The sequence below is a fragment of the Lontra canadensis genome, unplaced genomic scaffold (assembly GCF_010015895.1).
Source record: "Lontra canadensis isolate GAN:19392208 unplaced genomic scaffold, GSC_riverotter_1.0 scaffold63, whole genome shotgun sequence".
In the NCBI taxonomy this organism is placed as follows: domain Eukaryota; kingdom Metazoa; phylum Chordata; class Mammalia; order Carnivora; family Mustelidae; genus Lontra; species Lontra canadensis.
In genome coordinates this window covers 8,094,709-8,116,698 of record NW_022631057.1, presented here as the reverse complement: position 1 = coordinate 8,116,698, position 21,990 = coordinate 8,094,709, and the positions used below count along the sequence as shown (strand labels likewise).

General features: G+C 56.8%; 1 protein-coding gene across 4 annotated transcripts; it reads left to right on the top strand.

Moving 5' to 3' along the window:
* The first annotated feature begins 810 nt into the window (after positions 1–810).
* Positions 811–20,335, top strand: TNNT2 (troponin T2, cardiac type). 4 transcript variants are annotated; one of them, XM_032878240.1, is made up of 17 exons: positions 812–939; positions 5,502–5,553; positions 6,523–6,533; positions 6,635–6,652; positions 9,018–9,047; positions 11,088–11,168; positions 11,501–11,536; positions 12,449–12,482; positions 13,606–13,666; positions 13,907–14,023; positions 14,951–15,028; positions 16,059–16,169; positions 16,983–16,988; positions 17,340–17,449; positions 18,001–18,091; positions 19,642–19,682; positions 20,094–20,335. In XM_032878240.1, exons 2-17 carry the CDS (start codon positions 5,516–5,518, stop codon positions 20,137–20,139), a joined length of 909 nt encoding a protein of 302 aa, XP_032734131.1. In that variant the 5' UTR covers positions 812–939; positions 5,502–5,515; the 3' UTR covers positions 20,140–20,335. The 4 variants fall into 4 exon arrangements, with proteins under 4 accessions (XP_032734129.1, XP_032734131.1, XP_032734128.1 ...); XM_032878237.1 differs by lacking the exon at positions 9,018–9,047 and having other exon boundaries at positions 6,638–6,652; XM_032878238.1 differs by lacking the exons at positions 9,018–9,047; positions 16,983–16,988 and having other exon boundaries at positions 811–939; positions 6,638–6,652.
* The last annotated feature ends 1,655 nt before the right edge of the window (positions 20,336–21,990 follow it).

Below are 21,990 nucleotides of genomic sequence, written 5' to 3'. Positions count from 1 at the left end.
CTGTATCGACCCCCAGGATGTCCTGGGCACTGTGCTAGAGGCTGTGGACACAGACATGCAAGCCAACCATAAACCCCCTGGGTCCTGGCCTACAGATCTTGCATTCTAGTAGGTTTAGCAGATCGTGGTCCCGTATTCCTTCATCTTCAAGCTCTAGGGGGATGAACTTTGGTGGTCCTCGTGGTCCCCTCAAACAACCCAGCTCCCTGCCCGAGGAGAACCATCATTCCAGACTAGAAGTTCTACCTTGTATCTGACCCCCCAGAGCAGTTTTAGTCCCTTCCCAGGGAGGAGGGCCTGTCACACAGCTTTAGGGGGCAGGGGAGAAGACCCACTTTGCAGATGGCCCCCCTGAGGCCTGCCGAGCCTGCCTGCAAGGTCACTCAGCCCCGTAGAAGCAGCCAGTAGCCTGGGAACTGGCTTCCCCCACAGCATCCTTTTCAGTGTTGCTGCAGATAAGCCCTTCCCTCTGCCCCCGATACCCCTGGCCCAGAGACTCATGTAGCGCCTTGGACATTGCCATCTGCCCCCCAACCCCACTCCCAGCCTGTCATCCCAGGCCTGGGCCTCTGGCATCTGCTTTATCAGGATTCTTAAGAGGGACAGCTGGTTTATGTTACATGGCTGCTCCCTCCTCTGTTCCCTGCGTATCTGTGCTGGTTTTAAATAGCTTATCTGAGCAGCTGGAAAACCACATGGGCTTATATGGCGTGGGGTGCCTGTTCCCTTAGCCCTGTCCCTGGCACCTGCTAAAATAGCAGCCAACACCCCCCGCGCCCCCGCCTCGTCTCCTGCCGCACATCCCTCCCACCATGGGGCTTGGCTTCCGAGGCTCCAGCCCACAGGCCTGCTTAAAGCCCTCTCCATCCCCTGTCCTCACCCAGTCCCTGCTGAGGCTGAGCAGACACCTCAGGATCGGTGGGCAGCTGCTGGTGTGAGGTAAGACTCGGGCACAGCTGGAGATGGGGGTGCAGAGAGGAGAGGGGCAGTGTCTTCCTTGGCACCTTTGTGCAGAATTTGCCTGTGTCCGCACTGCATGGATGTCAGAGTTGCTACTGGTCCACGGTCCCTTCCAGAAGAGGCCACACTTTAGAGGAGGTGTTGCAGGGATCGGATTCCAAGACTAGCACAGTAGGACAGCAGCAACCCTTGGTTAGAAGTTAGAGCCTTGGAGAGCTGAGTCCCAGCTCTGCCACCAAAGATATTGTAGCTGGGGAGTCTTGGGGAGTAACTTTCCCTCCCTGGGCCTCAGTTTCCTCATCTGTAGAATGGACAAGATAATCACCAGGCCGCTGCCTGCTCTAAAGACAATGAAGCTCTAACCAACGGGGTCTCCCCCAGATTGCTCGGTCCCACCCCTCACCTCCAGGCCCAGGGCCCCCTGAACCTTTCCAGGCAGGTCCTTCTGGACTCAGAGCAGAGCAAGACTATGGTCCTATCAATCACAAGGGTCCTGGTGGCCAAATTCTCATCTCCAGCAAGTCAGCAACTGTCCTGGAGGCGTTGAGAAAGAACAGGTGGAGAGAGGCAGGCAGGGACCACTGGAGCAGCTCTGCAAGCAGACAGGAGACGTTCGTCTGGCTTCCTGAGTCGGCACCACAGCCTCCCCAGAGAGAAAGCATGGCCAAGCAGCATCTGGGGGGCTGACCACCACAGGGTCCTTTCACAGGCTGTGAGCCCAGCTCCAGGTGCTAGAGTCCAGCTGCCCCCTGTCCCCAAGGTCTCTGGAGTGTGACCCCCTTGCCCCACCCCATCCCGACATGCCCTGGAGGGACAGACCTTGCTCGGTGTCTGGGAGTGGCAAGAGAAGGTCTTATTCCCTTGGTTTTCGGCTTCTGTGGGCAGGCCTAGCAAGTATCTGGGGGGAGCGATTGCCTGGAGTGTAAGGAATTTCAAAGCACATTCCAGGCCCCGTGCATTTGGGAAGGCACCTGACCTCCAGAATTCTTCCTCTGACCCGTCTCATGGGGCAGGTCCTCCTCTCTGTGCTAAAGAGGAATCTGAAAGGCTCGGGTTACCCACTGCCCGCCCCCCCAACCCTGTCCCCTAGCTCTCCTGGTGGGCTGACAGCTGCAGGTTTGGGAGGAGTCCAGCTGGATGTTAGGGACAAGGGCTGAGGGACAGGGCCTACATTCCTCAGAGACTCAGAGAATTGTTTCTGCAAGATGAGAACTTGAGGCTCATCTATTTTATAGATAAGCTCATCGAAGCCCGAAGAGATTAAATGACTTAGCTAAGGTCACACAGCAAAAACCCGGTTTTAAACCCAGATCTTTTTTTTTTTTTTTAAGTAATCTCTATGCCTAATGCGGAACTCGAACTCATGACCCTGAGATCAAGTGTTTCCTGGTCTATGGACTGAGCCCGGCAGGCACCCCCACATCCAGATCTTTTGACCCTATGGCCAGGGTTCCTTCTGCCTTGTATTGTTTTTGACTTACTCCCCAAGGAAGGTGACCCTGATCTCTGGGCTGTGAGGGAATTTGGCTAGAAAGCCATCTGTGGCAGCAGGTGAGGGGCTGGGCGTGAGCACACAGCGGCCTTGCACATTCTCATTCCTCGCCCTGCCAGGTCCTGACTGGGTCTCATTCCAGAGCCGCAGCCTCTCAGCCCTTCCCCTGCCCCTTCATCTGTCTTGCCTTTGGGCAGTTGACTTGGCTGCGTCCTCTTGGGTGAATTCAAGGCCTTCCCAGCTCTCCATCCTCACTATTTTTAGGAGTTGGATGGCACTCCCGGGAGCGGGGAGAGCGCTCTAAGCTGCTCTTTCTTCCTCTGAGCCCCTGAGCCGGTGGCTCTGAGCTGGTGGGAGGGCAGGGCAGGAGAGGAGAGAAAGCTAGAAGCCACGTGCCCCACGCTGGCATGCACAGCTCCCCTGAGAGATTTCTCTGTCCTCCCTGAGGTGAGAGAGTCCTCCCAGGGGCCTAGTCCTGGCTACCGCCCTGGGGCTTGGGGCAGTGCCTATCTGGGGTTTCGGGGGGGGCTCTTCTCCTTGGCCACTCTCATCCGAAGACCCATTTGGAAATGCTCTGGGGTTTGGGGCTTTCTTCAGCACAGGGAAGCTCTATCCCCCAGCATGACTCCATACGCGCCTGCCATCTCTTCTCGCCCACCCTCCATCCCAGGGGAGCCAAACCCTGGCTCAGAGTTTCTGTCCAAAGTTCTATGTAGACCCTCCTTTATGGCCCCCACCCTACTCCAGCAGAGGGAGCAGGGGAGGGTCCTGCCTGGCCACAGCCAGGCTTATGCTGAACCCAGCAGGACCCGACATCTCTGGAGCGGGTTCAGATGAGCACCTGGCACAAGGCTGCTGTGGGCCCCGGGTCGGGGGAGTTCTCCACCCCAGGGGGCAGCCGTGAGCGGAGGCTCCTTCAGAGTCCTCAGCCTGAAAGCGGCTGCCCCACCCCACCAGAGCAGGGGCTGTCACAAGATGTCCTCAGGTGGGTGCCTGGGGCACCTCTCCAGGAGGAGGGGCAGGGAGAGGTGGAGAGGGTGTCGAGTCTTGCTCTCTCTGTGCCCCTGTCCCCTGTGGCTTGAGTCAGAAGTTGGTGGCTGCCATGCTGGATGCTGGTGGGACAGCAGGCAGGGGCACACGAGAAGCCTCACGGAAGTGGCCACCATCTGTCTTTCTGATGCTCCTTCGGCCTCGCCGTGATCCTGCCCTCACACCACCTTCTCCATTTCCTCACTCAGGCAGATTAATGGCTTTCATACTGCCCCGCTGGAGGCGGGCGGCGCCGGTCACCTTTCAGCGGGGTTGTGTGCTGCTATGGGCCCAGGAGGGTGGGGTTAGAACAGGTGTTACTCGGAGGTGTGCTCTGGGCCAGGTACTGCGTTAGCTCCGAGCCTCACACCCGCCCCGGAAGGAGACATTTCACAGAAGAGGGAACCAAGGGGGAGGGAGGTTAAGTGACCTTTCCAAGGTCACCGACAACTGTGAGATGGAGCCAGGATTCACAAGCAGGTTTTCTCACCTCTCCCATGACCTGACATCGCCTAATGCCTTCCACTTTTCCCAGTGCCCACTCACCCCTCATAAGGATCCGTAGCCAGGGTGTGTGTGCCCTCTCTCCATGGTTCAGAGGGGTTAAAGACTTAGTTAAACACACTCAGCAAGCTGATGGAAGAGGGTTTGAATTGTCCTTTCCTATCCCAGCTAAGGGAGCATCTCAAAATGAGTTTCCTGGGCAAACATTCTTTAATTGGAATTTGTACTGATCAGCGATAGTTTAATGGGCAATCCTAAGAAATGCTACAGGTCCGTCGTACACTTTGCTTAGTCCCCCACAGTGGTACACATACACATCTGTGGTACAGATCACAACCAGGATATGGACATGGCCACACCATAACCTTACACAGACTTCCCCAGCAATACTTGCACCAGGCATGTGTGAAATTCTTTTTTTTTTTTTTAAGATTTTATTTATTTATTTGACATACAGAGATCATAAGCAGGCAGAGAGGCAGGCAGAGAGAAGAGGAAACAGGCTCCCGGCTGAGCAGAAAGCCCAATTCGGGGCTCTATCCCAAGACCCTGGGATCATGACCTGAGCCAAAGGCAGAGGCTTTAACACACTGAGCCACCCAGGCGCCCCCATGCGTGAAATTCTATATGGCATAACTTGTGTAGGTTCACGTGTTTATCAGCACACTCAAGACCCCAGACTGTTCTAAAACCGCAAAAATCCCGTGTGCCTTTTTAAAAAAGTTTTAAAGTATTCTCTACACCCAAGGTGGGGCTTGAACTCACCATCCCAAGATCAAGAGTTTTCTACTCCATTGACTAAGCCAACCAGGCATCTCTCCTCCATGCCTTTTATCACCATGCCCATCTCCCCTCCCCTTCCACCCCACATGCAACCCTCAGACAAGCACCAGTCTATTCTCTATTTCTATAATTTTTGCCCTTGCAAGAATGTTACATAAATGAAATCATGTGACTTGGCCTTTTCCTCCTCCAGGAGATTAATTCCCTGGAGATCTCCCAAGGCGTCCTGCATATCACTGGATTATTCCTTTTCATGGCCGAGAGGTGGTCCACACTAGGAAAGTGCCACAGTCGGTTTAACCAGCCTCCCGGAGGAACTTTGTGCCCTGATGAGCAGACCCCCCATGAGTGGGGTTACCCAACTTTGCTGTCCTGAATGCATGCAAAGACTGTGGGCTGGAAAGGTTGAGACACTTTAGGAACATTGTTTTGAGAGTTAGAATTTGCACCAGAACAGGGACATTCCAAACGGTATGCCTGTCGAAGGGCAAGGAGTGAAATGGACATGGGCTGGTTGCCCTCGAGGTTATACCCGCCCCCCGCCTCGCGGAGAGAGGAGGAAGCAGCGCCCTCACTTCCTCACTGCAGGTCACAGGGCTGATGAGGGGCTACAAGTCACAGGGCTGATGAGGGGCCGGCTAGCTTCACTGCCCCCGCTCTTGGGGTGGCAGCCTGGGGCTGAGGAGGACAGGCTTCCCCTTCTGCCCATATTGACATTTTTCTCTTTCTGGAGGGAGAGCAGAGACCATGTCTGACGCGGAAGAGGTGGCGGAAGAATACGAGGAGTGAGTATCAGGGACTTCCGGTCTGGGGCGCTGGCCCCTCCCAGCCCCGCCCCTCACACCTAGCCCAGGAGCCAGCTGGGATGGGGAGGGGAGCCGCTGTGCCTGGTCTGGGGCTCTGACCCGTGCCTCTGTGCCTCTGGGCTGCGGATCCTGGGTTGGCCACAGGCTGGGCGACTTTTGGAAATAAAGAGGCTCAGCTCCCAGGGTCAACTGGGGTTCTAGCTGGCTAGGAGACTTGGAGGCAGAGGAGCTTAGAAGCTGTGTCTCCTGAAAACGGAGCCAGAGATATTCAGTGACTGTCCCGAAGCCACAGAGTTGATCGTGCCCCATAAAACCCAAATCTGAGCTCACGGTTAGCACTTCGTCTTGTAACCATTCTCCTCCCGAAGTGCCCTGTCCACCTCCCTGCCTGGGGACACCCTGGGGGTGGGACACTGGCAGCCAAGCTAACAGTGATGTCTGGAGGGTGACACTCACCGGGGAGGAGGCAGAGGTATCAGGATCCAGAGCTCCTACCCTCATGGGATTTGCTCTCCTTTGGGATTTAAGATGTCAAATGCTGGAAGTAATCAGCCAAGAGGGGCTGGGCTTGGAGGGTGGGCTGTGGGTGTGCAGGAGCTCTAAGGAGGCGGAGAGCGGTGGGGGCTGTGGTCATCAGGCTTATCTGTGTTGGATTTAGATAGGGAGAGAAGGGGGAGGGAAGAGTGTTCTAGGGCACAGCCTGGCAAAACTCAGCGCCAGAAGAGAGTGGTAAGTGGGCAGACTTTGTAGATACCGAGCAGGAGCCCTGGATGAGAAGACAGGGCCCTTTGGGGGATGTCTTTGTAGGTGGGCGGAGCTCCATGAGGCAATGAGGGAAATAAAGAATGGACTTATCTTTAGGGAAAGACCAGTGTGTGCGTGCTCTCTGTGTGTGTGTGTGTGTGTGTGTGTTTAGTGTGCTACTGACAGTCTCCTTCTGCATGGCAGGGAGCAGGAAGGTAAGCACATGCCTATGAACTCATTTGGATGAAGGGCAGCCTGGCTGGAAACTGATGCCCCTCTTGTCTCCTCTCTTGCGGCCATGGTCTTCTCTCCTGAGCAGAAGAAGCTGTAGAAGGTACGGAGCTTGGGCAGAGGGAGGGCCAGAAAAGAGAGGTCCCGGGTATTCCAGTATCCTGTCACTGCCCCTCACTGCCAGCTGAGCCAAGGTCCATGGCTCCTAACGGAATCAGTCCTAGCCTCGGTTGCTCAGGTCTTAAGCAAAAGGTTTACACCTGTCTCTACTGTCCATTCTTTTGTTCACACAGAATCACCTTTTTTCCAATTAATTATTTTTGATTTTTTTCTCTAATTTTTTTCCCATGGAAAGTTTTAAATGCATGTACAAGTAGCAAAAACAGAATTATGCACACACATCCCCCCCTTCCCCAAGCCCCCAGCATCTGGCTTCAACAATCAACTACGGCCAATCTCTTTTCATCTAGGTTTCCTCTCCCCTCAGTTATTTTACAGCTGACATCCCAAATTGTCCCCAGATGTCATATCATTTCATGCTTAAGTAGTTCATTAGGTATCTCTAAAGGATAAGCACTATTTAAAGAAAAATATAACTGTGACACCATTATCACCCCTAAAAACATTCAACTTAATAATTTTCCAAATGAGATTATGGAAGCGTTCAGTTATCCGAAACATTTTAAAAAAGATTTTCTTTATTTATTTGAGAGAGAGAGAGAGCACAAGTGGAGAGGGGGAGAGGTAGAAGAGGAAGGACAAGCAGATTCCCCGCTGAGCGTGGAGCCCGATGCTGGGCTTGATCCCTGAGATCACAACCCTGAGATCACGACCCTGAGACCATGACCCCGAGATCACGACCCTGAGACCATGACCTGAGCCAAAACCTAGAGTTGGACGCTTAACCGTGCCCCCCAGGAGCCCCTCTGTAACAATTTAGATAAACACGACGACGTCATTATCTTTCGAAAGTCTGTTTTGACCCATAGACCCTACTCTGATCTGTTCTCACAGTTCTTGCCTCAGCTTTCCGCCTCATATCCCTGTGGAGGAGCACCCTAACTGTTCTGTCTTCCTGAGCGCATGACACATGGAAGTGACTATGAGGTCTCACTCCAGTTGCCACCCAGCCCCCCGAGTGGCCCAGAATAGCCCTCGGTCCCCTCAGGCTTCAGCGCCCCAGGCGGGTTGCATCTTGTCCTGTAAGAGGCTCAGCAAATTCTCACCAGTATCACTCAGCACGCGATGTGTGGACATCAGGATACAGGGCTTCCCGAAGGTCTGGGAGAGAGCCAGGAGCCTCAGTAGCTGTCCCCCTCCTTCCCTGTGCCTTTTAGGGAAAACGAGGACCCTCTTGCACATTTAAGGCTGTTCCAGGGTGCCTGGCCAAAGAGTAGACCCCAGAGAAACTCATGGGGGAAACTGAGAGGGGACACAGGAGTCACTTGGTTTTCAAGGGACACCAGATATGTCAGAACATATCCGCAATGCTTTTTGAACCAAAAATCCACTTTTTGCTGTGTTCCTTGCATACGCTCTCGGTACAGAGGCTTTTCCTCTGTTTTTGAGGACTTGCCAGCTCGTGAATTGTCGGGTGTGGTATTTGAGATACAGACCTCTGGATCTGGGACTAATCTGCCTGCTACACACCGTGGGCTTTGGCTGTGAATTAACAAAATAGTTTTCTGCTGCGATGGTGGCCTGAGCTCCGCGTAGTACCCGCCTTGCTTGCACTGAATGGACCCTTCCTGCCTCCCACATAGCTAAGTAGTCCCTGGCTGGAAATGACCAAAAAAGAGCGAGGTCAAAATGCACGGCCACTAAGCTGAGACGCAGAGTACCAACGGCTCTGAGCTCTTCCTTCGGGAAGGGATTTGCAGACCGTGTGCCAGTCTGTTCCCTCGGTGGTAGATGCTGGGCCTTCCTCAGACGGGGGCTCCTTCTGTCACCCAGACCAGGCGAGTCTGCGCTGTGCCAGGCTCTCCGGTGGGGCTTTCAGAACTGTGACCCCTGGACACTGGAGATGTTCTGGGAGATACCTGAGAAGCTCACTCAGGGTAGGAACGCGGGAGAAGCTTGATGGCCAGGAGTTATCCCACTCTGCTGTTCGGGGTCTCTGTCTTCGTGGCTAGAGGCAGAGCAGGAAACAGCCAGTTACCACTTACTGAATGACCCCCGAGGGCCAGGAAACTTCCAGAGGCGGTGTGCATGGCGGGTCATTGTGTCCTAACATCGATGGAGAGGTGAGGATGGTTATTTCCATTTCACTGACAAGGCGCCTGGGAAGCTGCTGAGGAATGAATTGCCCAGGTTGCTAGCAGTGGTGAATCAGGAATCCGAATGGGAGCTCAATTCCCAAGCCCACGCTCAAAACTGTGCACTGTCCCGCAGCTCCCGCCCTGTCCTTCTGCTCCCAGACTAACCTGTCTCGCTTCTCCCCTTTGCTGCGGCCACTCCTTGACCCCCAGAAGAGGAGGACTGGAGAGAGGACGAAGACGGTAGTATAGCTTTTACTTTCCTGTGCTTTCTGCTCCCTGCTGTCCTGAGCCAGGCCCTGTTCTGCAGCAGAGTAGGCGGGGTGGGGGTGGGGTGGGGAGGGACAGGTGTGGAGTGGGTCAGTCACTTCCACCCAGCCTCAGAGGGGCCAGACCGCGGCTCCTTTCCCTTGTTCCTGATCTTTCTCCTGGGCTAGGTGGTGGGAAGGACGCAGGCTGGCTTGTCCCTCAGCCTGCTCTGAATGTGGCCGCAGAGGGGGACTAATGTCCAGACTGAGTGGCCTTTCTCTGCTCCCCCTGCACATACTGGGCCCTCCCTCTGAGCTGGACAGCACCCAGGCGGGGTGGCCCTGGCGAGAGGGGCCTGGGGACAAAGTTATCCGAGAGCAGCTGGGGGAACTGGAAATAGCTAGAGCAGAAAGGACATGACATCAGCCTTCAAATGTGCACTACTGTGGGGTGTTGGGGGGGTGGGGCTGGACTTGTTCCCGGCCCCCGGGGAGAGGGCTAGGGCAAGGGAGACAGACTTGGGCTGAAGTTTGGTAAATACTTTCTCACAGTGATGTCTCGAGATGCGCTGGGTAGTCCGGGGAGGCTGGGAGCGCCCCGTTGAGCATGTTGCCTGACCACTGGCTGAGGGCAAGGGGCATTCTCCAGAGAACTGAAACATTAGATTGGGGGGGGCAGGGGCTAACAAGTTGTCCTGAAGAGGACCCCAAAACTGGCCATACACTTGCTGGTCAGCCTTCTACTCTCACCCCTTCTGGAAGGATCTTCTCTGAGGTAAGGAGCCTGTGGGGATCAAAGAAGAGACATCCCCAGGACCAGACCTAGGAAAAATAGGACAGAGAGAGCATCAGGCGGAGTGAGTGGTGGCTAGTGTTTCTTTCCTGACCGCCTCTCTCTCGCCTGCCCTGAGGCTTTTTCTCCCCCCTCTGCCAGGAGGTCACCCCATGTCTGCCATCGGTCAGTGAGCGTTCCCAAGCACCTCCTACAGGCAGAGCCGCCTGCCGGGCATCATCCTGTCTTATCTGTCCACTCCAAGTGCCTGACTTGGGTGGGGTCCATATCCTGCCAAGCAAAGGGATGAAAATAGAAAAATCCTACTGACTCTCTGGATAGCTCAGCTGTCTACACAGGGGTTACCTACATGCATAGTCCTCCCACCCATAGTCTTGCTGTTTTGGTTTCTTTAGAAACAGATGAAGGTTCCCTAGAATTCCTGAGTCCAGGACAGGAGCTTTCCCAGCACCACACCCTAAGCAGGGTACATCCTGGGGTGTCAGATCCCTGGGTGGAACATTCTGAGGAGGCGGGAGGTTGGGGAGTGGGGTGGAGTCACATTGCCGGTGGGGGGGCTGCTGGGGAAAGGCCTAAGTCAGGCAGAAACAGCTAGCCGCCAGACCTTCCCACCCCAGCAATGAGACTTGGCAGGCCTGCAAGCCCTTCTCTGCTACCCGCAGCTCTTCCACACCCTAACAGGAAACTACCCCAGACTTCTAGCCCTCCTGCCAGCTTTCAGGTAGAGAACAGGTCTCCATGATCAGAAAGACCCACTTCCAATTCCCAGACTCCAGGAGAGGCAAGAGTAGAACAAAAGAACTCTTCATAAGCCCGATCATGCCCTTCTCTCATGGTCGACCAGGGTCAGCAAACATTTTCTGCAAAGGAGCAGATAGTTAATACTCTAGGCTTTGTGGGCCACACAGTATCTATCTGTTGCCACTACTGAACTCTGCTGTAGTAAGGCAAAGGCAGGCATAGACAGTATACACATGAATGGATGTGGCTGTGTTCCAATAAAACTTTATTTACAGAAATAGTCTGGGGGCCACATTTGGCCCTTGGGCCATAGTTTGCCAACTGGGTTTAAACCCAGAACTCAGCAGCCCCTTGTTATTCATATCGGTGACCCCCGCCTCCCCCCCCCATTCATCTGGATCCTGGATGTTGCTGACCTCCATCCCCAGACTTCTCTGATCTGGTCAGCCTGCTAGCAGGAGTAGGGGCTGGGTGTTCACTGGGTCTGACTCGCTTCTGCAGAGCAGGAAGAGGCGGCAGCAGAAGAGGCGGAAGCGGAAGGGGCTGAAGATGAGGCTGAGACGGAGGAGACCAATGTGGAAGGTAAGAGTCTGTCTGGGGTAAGGGTGCTTTGGGGCGTGGCAGGAGACCCCAGAGGCAGTCCTATGGCTCTAGGAAATCCACCTGGAACCCACGTTCCAGCCTGTGCAGCAGAATGTCCTGCCTGGGCTGGGATTCAGCTGCCAATGGTCCGGTCAATGACCTTGACTTTGTGCTCCTTTCGTATCAGGCAGAGCCTTGGGCCCAGGGGCACGTGTGTGACCATAGGAGCTGGCAGGGTGCTCTCCGGTTAGGATCTATGTGAGGGGAAGACTCTTGGCAGGGGGCCCTGAGCCTGGAACAGAGACCTTACTGATGTCTCATGTTCTGTTTAGGAGATGGACGAGAAGAGGAGGCTAAGGAAGGCGAGGGTAAGGACTGTTGGACATCAGGAGACAGGTATTGGGGTGTCAAGACAACCCCTACAAGCAGACTGCTGGAGACTGCCCACAGGGCTCCTTCCAGGGAGGTGGGTGAAGAGGGGTTCAGGGGAGGAGAGGACAGAAGTTGGTGGCCATGCGGGTTTTGGTGTAGGGCTCCAAACCTCTGGCCGCCTCATTCCAGAGAAGTTGCCGGAGTGGTGCCCTGTGGGAGAGGGGACCGATGTCCAGTCCTCAATCTGAGCAGGGCCCCCAGAAGTCACTGACACATACAAGGTGCCTGGAACTCAGACAAAATCACTTGTAAGGTGTGGTGTCTATAGGATGAAATCCCAAGACATAGATGGTCCACGTGCTTGGTCGCTGCAGGGGTCATTGTCACCTGGCAGGCTTTGGCAAGGGTGCAGTGGTCCTAGCCACATCTCGGGGGGAGGGGCAACCAGCTGGGTCTTGGCATCATGCCCATCAGCATCCCCCTGGAGGCCAGGGAGTCCAGGGAGCAACCAATTAGGCAGAGACCTGGGAGGGGAGTGTGTAGCCAGGATCCCCTGGGACAGTGCCATGGGACCCCGCCTCACTAGGAAGAAAATCTGCCTTGCCCAGAACTGGTGAATGAGAAAAGGCTTGGAAGTTTCACTTTGGGAGTGTGTGCTTCCTATTAGGGCCCAGCTGTGCCCTGAGACGTTGCCCCTGGGAGCTGCTGTGGGAGAGGAAGTGTAGGGTCTGTGGCCCTGCCGTTTTAATTCTTCGTGCCGCTCCTGGAACTGGGGATCCCTGGGGTGGAAGGAATGTACTGTGCAGATGGAGAAATGGAGGCCCATGGATGCCCAGCTCATCAGGGGCAGAGCTGGGACCACATCTGGGGCCTCCTGACCTGTGGCTATGTGCTTCTCTCCTCTCCAGAAGGCCCAGTGGAGGAGTCCAAACCAAAGCCCAGGTGAGTGGGACACACCTGTGGTGAAGCCCTGGTGGATGATTAGGGCAGGACAGGAATGCAGTATGGCACAGTGGGCATGGGCTGGGGCTTGCGGCAGGCACAGGCCACCATGTATGGTTGTATAGGTTGTGTACTGCATGAGTGTCGGCCTGAGGGAGAGCGGGGGCCTCAGACTCCATTATCAATTGCATACACCATCATGGACACCACTGTGTTCATCTAGGGGAAAAGGATGGACCAGTTGTGGCCCTGGACAGATGTCCTCTCCTATCCCACAGCCCAGCTGGAATACCTTCCTCTGTAACTTAATTGGGACTGGAGGGAAGAAGGAAAAAAATCTGGGGGAGCCAAGCAATGACACTGTGCCAGCCTAGGTGGCTTCACGGTATCACAGAGGGGTGGGGCAGGGCAGCTTGGTGCCACACAAGTGAAAGCACCTGCAAGCTGTGGCTGTTGGGTGGGGCAGGGCAGGGGGAGATTGCGGGGCGTTCGGGTGGGGGGCCAGCGAGGGTTTCCCTTTCTGTGATGCTCAGCCTATTAGCAGATGACGTCCCTGCCCACACTTGCGGGCTTCTCCCCATTTCCTTGGGGCCTCTGGAAACCAGCCCTGGAGACAATCCCAGCAATGCTCATTTGTCCAGCACCCTTCCCTTTCCAGGCACCTGAATGGACATGGCAGTATCTCATTTCAGACCCACCCAGACCTAAGGGCAAATGGGGAAACTGAGGACAGAGCCCACTGGCTCTGGTGTCACACCGCAAGCATGCATGGGGGTGGGAACGAAACCACAGGACTCAAGGGCTTGTGGGAGGTTCTGTGGGGTCAGCCACACGTGCTGTGTGATCTGGAGCACATCATTACCTCTCTGAGCTGCAGGTGTCTTAAACGAGATGGGTGGTCCCTACGTTGCCGGTGTAGGGGAGGACGGAACGAGAGGGCATGCGTGAAAGAGGATGCTGTCCTCCGGTGGCGGGGGGGGGGGGGGGGGGGGGGGGGGGGGTGGGCGGTGAGCTTTCACTGTTGTGGCCGTGCTTCTGCAGGACGGAGGGGGCCCTGCCTGCCCGGGGCACCCATAGTCCCCCTGGCTGACAGTCACGGAGCCCCTCCTCTTCTCTCCAACAGGCCTTTTATGCCCAACTTGGTGCCGCCCAAGATCCCCGATGGGGAGAGAGTAGACTTTGATGTGAGTGTGCCCGCAGGGAGAGGGGCCCCGGGCTGGCAGGGGTCGCAGGGGCCCCGAGGAGCCTGGGGGGGGTGGGGGGGTGACATGGCAGGTGGGGCGGTGATCGGCACAGGCCGGGCTGGGCACTCTCCCGGGTTCAGGCCCCTAGCTTGCCCGTCCCTTCTGCTTTGCGGAGGGCACCACCTGCCCGGCCACACCCCCCGGACCCCTGGGCCCATGAAACCGTGCGTGCGTCCGCAGGACATCCACCGGAAGCGCGTGGAGAAGGACCTGAACGAGCTGCAGACGCTGATTGAGGCTCACTTTGAGAACAGGAAGAAGGAGGAGGAGGAGCTCATCTCACTCAAAGACAGGATCGTGGGTGTCCAGTCTCCCGTGGGAAGGCCCCCGGAGGCCCCGCCCTGTCCTCCGCGCCCCCTGTGTGAGGCCCCGCCTCCTCCACGCCCCCTGTGTGAGGCCCCGCCTCCTCCAGGCAGCCCTCTGTGTGAGGCCCCGCCTCCTCCAGGCAGCCCTCCCAGGGGCGCCTGGCCCTGGCTCTCCCTCAGGACGCCTGTGGCCAGGAGCCGCTCCGGAGGCCCTGCGCCGGCGTGTCTCGGGCCGTCCCTCCCCACCAGACCGGATGGTTTTTGGCAGCTGGAGCTGCTGATTGTCTCCGGACGCCCCGGGCTCTGGTTGTGGGGTGACAGTCAGAGGGCTGTTGTCCTACTTCTGCACCTGCGTCCCTCCCAGGGGACTCAGCGCTCCCCACTGACGCGGGGACGATGACGGGGCCTCTGCTGGGGAGAGGGGAGGTTGTTGTGATTCCTTTGCTTTTCCCTCCACCACACTTGCCGCCGCGTTGGCACACGTCTGCGTGGCTCTGGCTGGACGCCAGGGATTTGGCCATCTGTCGGTGAGCGCCGAGCCGCTGTGGGGGCCAGGGCCGGCGAGGGGCCAGGGACCCAGCCCTCCGGGGAGACGGGAGAAGCCCGCCTGACATTTGTCAAATCTTTGAGGACAACCCCGTGATGAGTGACGTTCACTGTCGGTCCTCTTCACAGGCCCGCTGTGGCCTGTCTTTATTTGGCCGGGGCCACCTTCTGAGCAGGGCCACCTGTCCAGGGGCCGTCTCCGTCCTCACGCACGGAGCTGGTTGAGAGCAGCAGCTTTTGGGGGCAGCCGAGACTCGGAGGGGAACAGTCTCTGTGGGTTCCCTTGCCACCGCTCTCCCTGGTTGGTCTGGGCATCTCGGAGCACCCCCCTCCCTGCGCACGCACTGGGCAGGCTTGGCCTCTCTCCCCATAGGAGAAGCGGCGGGCCGAGCGTGCGGAGCAACAGCGCATCCGGAATGAGCGGGAGAAGGAGCGTCAGACTCGCCTGGCTGTGAGTTTCCCTTAGTCCGAGACCCACCGAACCCCCGTGCTTCCAGCTCCTTCCAGGCCCCCAGGCCCCCCTCTCTCCACACACACTGATTCAGTCCTCGAGCCCCTGGTGAGTGCTGCACACTGTGGGGATTCTGATGACACACAGCAAACAAGACAGATGTCTGGGTCCTCCTGAACTTCCTATTTTATATAGTAAGACCCTCCGTCCAGCAGTCCCACGTCTGGGTATTTACCAGAAGATGAAACCGCAAATTCAGAAAGGTATCGGGGCCCCATTCAGTGTAGCCTTATTTACAGTAGCAAAGACGTGGCCGCAAGCCGGGTGTCCATTGATGGAGGAATGGATAAGGAAAATGCACACACACACACACACACACACACATGCACACACAGTGAAATATTATTACTCAGCCATTAAAAAAAGAAGGAAATCTTGCCATTTGTGAGAACATGGATGGACCTGGAGGGTATTATGCTAAGTGATATAAGTCAGACAGTGAAGGACAAATACTGTATGATTTCACTTATATGTGGAATCTAAAATGAAACACAACCAAAAACAAAACACCAAGCTCGTAGATGCAGAGAACAGACTGGTGGTTGCCAGAGGCAGGGGTTAGGGGTGGGCAAAATGGGTGGAAGGGGTCGAAAGGTACAACTTTCATTATAAGACAAGTAGGTCCTCTCCAGGCCTCCAATCTGCCTGTAGGCCGGCTCCCAGGGAACAGAGGGTCCCATGGCCCTCTTCTTGTGTTGCTGCTGGAGGTCCTTCCAGAGCAGCAGGCCTCCTCAAGGGGCTCCCTGCCTGAGGGGGTGGCAGGATCCACACCTGGGAATCATTCTTCCCTCATTGATCAACAGAGGTCTTCACAGTGGGCCAGGCCCTATGCTGGTCCCCTCAGGGGGCTTCTTGCCTGGTGGAGAGAAAGCTCCGCTCCACAGACCCAGAAAGACCCCAGACTTCAGCCCAATGTCAGGAGTTTGTGCCCCCACCCCTGATGTGCTCTCTTCCTGCCCCCTGGAAACAGGAAGAGAGGGCCCGACGAGAGGAGGAGGAGAACAGGAGGAAGGCTGAGGATGAGGCCCGGAAGAAGAAGGCTTTGTCCAACATGATGCACTTTGGGGGCTACATCCAGAAGGTAGGTCAGGGAGCAGCAGCCGTCTTCAGGGGGTCCTGGGGTATGGGGAGGAGAAATTCCCAACTGTGTGTGAAAGACCGAGGCCTCCTCCTGCCCGCCCCCCCGATCCGGCTCTCTGCCCCACTGTGGCTTTCTCCAGGAGGGGCCTGCAGACAGAGCCACCCCCCGCCCTGCCCCGTGTCAGCAGTGCCCAGGGGTCCCCAGGGTGGATGGTGCGTCTGGAAGAGCCTTGTGCCTCAGAGCTCAGGTGGGAGACCCCGATCTGCCACTTAGAGCTGTGTGGCCTCGGGCAACCTCAGAGCCTCAGCGCATCTGTAAAGTGGGTTTTCCGTTGTCTGCTCTGCCTGCTCGGAGCTCAGACGAGCTCTCATGGCAGGCAGCTGGGAGATGGTTTATTCCTGCGGACTCTCCCCGCTCCTAATTTTTGGGCCCCCTCCTGCAAGGTTCTCCATTCTCAGGGGAGGAGAGAAAATACAAAATTGATTTTCTCTGTGCAGTGGAGAGATCAGAACATTTTCTTAGATTTCCAAAGTCCCCCACTCAGAACCAGACCAGGCTGCCTGCCTCTGCCCCACAGTGACCATACCAGCCAGACTTTTGGCATGGGCCTGCTCTCAAAACGGTCCGTGCCTCACCCCCAGACTCCTGTCCTAATAAGTAAGGTTGCCTACAATGAGCGTCTCAATCACCTTCTCCTTCTCCTGTCTCTCTGCCTTTGCCTTCGGCCCTGTGCTCTGCTCTCTCTCTGTGTCTCTGTCCCGGGTCTCGTTCTTTCTCTCTGGGTCTTTCTCTCATGGTGTCCTGGCTCTGCAGGCCCAGGTGGGTACAAAAACCTCTAACCCTCCTCCTCCTCATGGTTTTGGGTCCTCCGGGGGAGGTCAGGGTGCCTGGCTGGAGGGGAGGAGTGTGGAGAATGGGTTAGTGGGAGGAGGGAGTGAGCAGAGAGATGGAAGTATTTGGAGACAAAGGAATAAAGGACTGGAATGGCCCTCCTGGGTCCTGCCTGGAAATCCAGGCCGTTGATGGCATGGGTGTCTCAGGAAGAAGAGGATAAGGACCTGGTCCTTCTGCAGTCCTTGTCTTATGCCCTGTTGGGTTTCCGGAGGGTTAGGGGAGAAGAGGGGGTGGGTGTTCTCTAGCCAACCCTCCCTGGCTTGTCACCCTCTCCAGACGGAGCGGAAAAGTGGGAAGAGACAGACGGAGCGGGAGAAGAAGAAGAAGATTCTGGCCGAGAGGAGGAAGGTGCTGGCCATCGACCACCTGAATGAAGATCAGCTGAGGTGGGGGCTGGGGAGCTCTGGGCATTGCATACACCAGCGCGGGGAGCTGGGTGGGGCAGAGGGCACGTTCTCACCATCCACCACCAGAGGGCGCTGCCACACCACATTTTTTTTCCCAAAGACTTACTGGTGCCAGTAGAATTGGGCGGGAGCTGGTCGGGCCATCTCTGTGCTTTGCCTCCAGGGACTAGGGAATGAAAACTGACTACGCACCTCACCCCTGTGAGCTTCTCCTTACCCACCCGCACCCAATTGGTGGGAAGGGGGATTGGACTGTGCTCTACAGTGCTAGAAGGGCTTTTCCCTCTCCCTCCCCACCACCCCCCCAACTCTGCCCTAGCAGCCCCCGTATCTGATCTTAAGCAGTGGGTACTGCTATTTGGGTCCCATGCTGAGCCAGGTGGACTGGGGGGTCCCCTTAGCAGGCCTGGAGGTAGGAAGGAGGACTGGGACCTCTGGGGGCTGGGTCAGATTTGGGGTAAAGGTAGATGACAGCCATTCTTTATTGTCCCTGTCCTTTCTCTCCCCCATTCCCGCTCTGCCCCGTGCAGGGAGAAGGCCAAGGAGCTATGGCAGAGCATCTACAACCTGGAGGCAGAGAAGTTCGATCTGCAGGAGAAGTTCAAGCAGCAGAAATATGAAGTGAGCCTACTTACTGCTCCCCTCCCCCATCCCATGCTCCTCCTGGTTTGATTGGGGTCCTACGCTGCTGCTCCCGCCAGTCAGGTCCCTTTCCTCTGTCCCTGTCACCCAGGCCAACTCATACTCCTGTGGGGTGTCTTGTCCCTGACAGTGCTCTGCGCCCACAGCTTGCTGGAGAGGTCTAATGGTTGGTTCACTGGCTGGGGCTGAGCAAAGACTCATTTCTGGGGTTCCAGCCCTGGGAGGGGTCTCCCTCCCTTCCATCCCTGAAGGCCTTGAGGCAGCAGCTCAGGCTCACAGAGCCAGATGAGAGGGACAGGATGGGCAGAGCGAGGCCCCGTGGGGGGAGAGGAGGCCTCACCAGAGGTGTGGCCACTTCTGTCCCTATGTACCCTGAGGCTCTGGTGTGGGCACAGCTGGCTGAGCCTCAGACTCCCAGCCTCAAAGGGTCTCAGGTGCCCGGACAGCAGGCACGGATCGGCTCAGCCAGCCCAGGTCCCGAACACTTCTCTGCAGGGGCCTTCTGCCTCGAGCTTCCCTCTTGGGGCCTGCTTTCCTGCATCCCCTGTGCAACGGGCCCCTCCTCGGAGCACCGCTCAGGCTCCCATGGCTGCAGAGAGGCCATTTTGTGCACTGGCAGCTAGCGTGGACTTTGGAGCCACGCTACCTGGGTTCTGTAGCTAGCTCTGCCCCTTACCGGCCATGTGACCTTGGGCAAGTCACTTACTTTTCCTTGTTTCCGTTTCTCCTCTAAATGACAAGGATGCCAGCAGGCCCTGTTTCAGAGGGCTGTTGTGAGAGTTACAGACGTAATAATAGTAATAATAACAGTAATAACATGTTGCAAGCACTGTTCGAGGACTTTTCCATGTATGAAGTTACACTGTTTGGGAGAGTGCTCATAACGGAACAGAGAGGGCCGGCCGGCCTCCCCACTACGTGCTCAGTAGGTATTAGCTGCCGTTGAAGCCTCTCTAGGCCTGGGCCCTCCTCTCTCCCTCTGGTTCCCCATTTAACTGCAGCTGGCCTGCTGGGCTTCGATTTGGTGGAAGTACAGGGCTGTGAACTGTGGGTGGACACATGGGGGTGCTGCCCCTCTTGAGCCCCAGGGCAGAAGTGCTTGGGGAGGGGGTGTTGTCTCAGGCTAGGCGGGGGCTGTTTGGAGGACTTCCCGAGGCCCAGCCTTGCACCAGATTCTCAGAAGGCTTCTTCATGCCACCCTTGTCCGGAGCCCTCCGAGGCTCTGGAACCCCACAGTGACAAGCCATTGGGGTGGTCAGGAAACCTCTCCTTGGCTCCTGCGTGTGGGAGCAGAGACCCTCCAGGTCTCTAACCATTCTGACCTTCTGCATTGCTGCTGGGCCTCCTCTATGCCCTCTCCTCTCCCTTCCCCTCTCCCTATCTCCTCTTTCCCTCTTCCCCCTTCTCCTCCCTCCTTCTCCCCCTCCTCCTTCTTCCTCCACAACTGTGCTAAACCGGCTTCCCTCAGCCCCAGCCACCTGAGACCTGAGTCAATGAGCTCGAAGTTACTCTATCTTTCCCACTTACAGATCAATGTTCTCCGGAACAGGATCAATGATAACCAGAAAGTGTAAGTTTCTGGGTCCTTCCATCCCCAGCCCTGCCTCCTCTTTCCCTGTCTTCCCAGCCATCCCACTCCTTTTCTGAGGGCTCTGGTTCCCACTCCTTCCCCTCCCCTTCAGGGAACAGGCTGCTTCCTCCTTGGGCTCCCCTATGGCCACTGCTCGGTGGGGAATGGAGTGCAGGGCCCCAGGGACTCCCTCCAGCCTGAGGCTGCTGCCCTACTCTGCATGTGGAGAGGACTAATGGTTGGTTCACTGGCAAAGACTTATTTCTGGGGTTCCAGCCCTGGGAGGGGTCTCCTAGTCAGCGGCAGCTCCAGGCTGCCCCTCTGAACCCTCAGCCCTCCCCGCACCGCCTCCTCCCTGTGGAGACCCACTGCCCTGGTCCTGCTTCTGACTGGGCCCTGCTTCTTTTGCAGCTCCAAGACCCGGGGGAAGGCCAAAGTCACTGGGCGCTGGAAGTAGGGGCAGCAGTCCCCTTCACCAGAGATCCTCGCTGTGTCCCTGCCCTGATCGTCCCCAGCTTCTGGGGCCCTCCTGGGCACCGGAGGCAGACTCGGGTCTGGAAGCCAGGAGCTGGCCCAGCTGGGAGCTGCTGCTCTTGGTGCCTGTGCCCCCACATGCCCACGCACGCCAATAATAAAAGCCAACACACATCGCAGGCCTTGTCTGTCAGCTCCCCTCAGAGGGAGGGAAACTGAGCTGAGAGCCCGTCTCACAGGGAGTCAGGGCCAAGAGTAGACCCTCAGGGTCACAGGTCCCTGGTAACTGCTGGATCCTAAGAAGCCCCCTCCCACCTGCTTCCGGAGGGGAGAGGGCGGCTGGCCCTGGGGGAAGCACAGGCTTCATCAGGGCTTGGGCCTCACAACAGGAGAAGGGCTTGTGACGGGAGCTGCTGTGAGTCACTGCGAGGCCCACTGGGGGGAAGCGCTGAGTGCGGGGACAAGCGTTCCTGTTTCTGTGTGAGTCACTCCTTGGGAACAATGGAGGCCTTTTTGGATGGGCTTGTTTTCTTTCTCTTCCTGGCCAGGGCCTAGGAAACAGGCGTCTGAGGGGCAGGGAGCCCTTGAGGAAGGAGAGAGGGCCAGTTTCATCAGGTAGCTTTTCCGGCAGAGATGAGCTGCTGAGAGGCCTGGGCTGGTCCTGCCATTTGCATGTCCTCTAGGGCTTGAGTGCAGGCGAGGGACCTCAGGGTCCTGAGCTGAAGAAGACAGCATGGCGCCATTGAGCCCAGTCGGCAGAAGGGAAACGAGGTGGGAGGGGAGAGCTCCTAACTCAACAGCCCCCTGGAGGAACCCCCTGGATGGGCACCCCCATGCTTCTGCTCTAGCTGCCCCCCTGCCTGGAAGGCCTTCCCTCAATTCTCCACTCGTCATCCACCAGCGGGAGCCCCACTGTCCCTGGGAAGATTCCCATACTCTTCCACGCAGAGTGATTCATTTCTCCTTGCTCTGGGCACCCTGCACCCGCTTTAACTGCGACCACAGTTCGGCATCTAATACGACACTGTGTTCCCTCTGTCCGGACCTGCAGGCATCACCCCTCTGACTCTCAAGAGACAATATAGACCCACTTATCCTGTGCCACGTGCCAGACACTGTGACAAATGGCCAGGATACAGAGATGGAAGGGGTATGGTCCCTGGGCAATGAGGACAGGCTTAGCCTGGGGTCTTGGCCTCATTTCTTATCCATCCGTCCATCCATCCACCCATCCCTCCATCCATCCCTCCATCCATCTGTCCATCTGTCCATCTATCCATCTGTCCATCCATCCATTCATCCAACCATCCATCCAGTAAATGTCTCCTGAGAACCAAGTAGTGCTAGGCACTGTGTCAGGTGGAGGGGGTGCTGTGATTTAATAAGCACACCCCTGCCCTTGTGGAGATCACAGCTCATGGGAGAGAGGCAGCCAACAGAAAATTCCAGCCCCGTGTCACAGTTGGCAGGGCAGAAGGTCCTGGGGAGGCACAGACAAGAGGCAGACAAAGCAGGAGGGCTTTCTGGGTTTCTACATCAAGTTTCAGAGTATGAGAAGAAGAAAGCCAAAGACAGGGGTCAGGGATGGGAAGAGGGAATAGCACATAGAAAGCCCTAGAAGTAAGGGGTGGCCTGGTGTGTTTGCGGAGCCCTGGTTACCACAGAATCCAAGGGCTTCGGCTGGGGAACCAGAAGGGCCTCTGGAAGTGACCACAAGGCAGGAGGTGGGAGGTGGGAGCTCCTTGTCTCTGCAGCCCCATCCTCCCCGCTGCCAGACACAGGGGCATGGAACCTAGAATTGAAACTCCAGAATTTCCAACTGCCAAATCCCCGG

Excerpts from the sequence above, each read along its gene's own strand:
- TNNT2 (XM_032878240.1), top strand. The coding sequence starts at position 5,516 with ATGTCTGACGCGGAAGAGGTGGCGGAAGAATACGAGGA. Across the intron at positions 9,048-11,087 it reads CTGGAGAGAGGACGAAGACG|AGCAGGAAGAGGCGGCAGCA; the intron begins GTAGTATAGCTT and ends TCGCTTCTGCAG. Across the intron at positions 12,483-13,605 it reads GAGTCCAAACCAAAGCCCAG|GCCTTTTATGCCCAACTTGG; the intron begins GTGAGTGGGACA and ends TCTCTCCAACAG.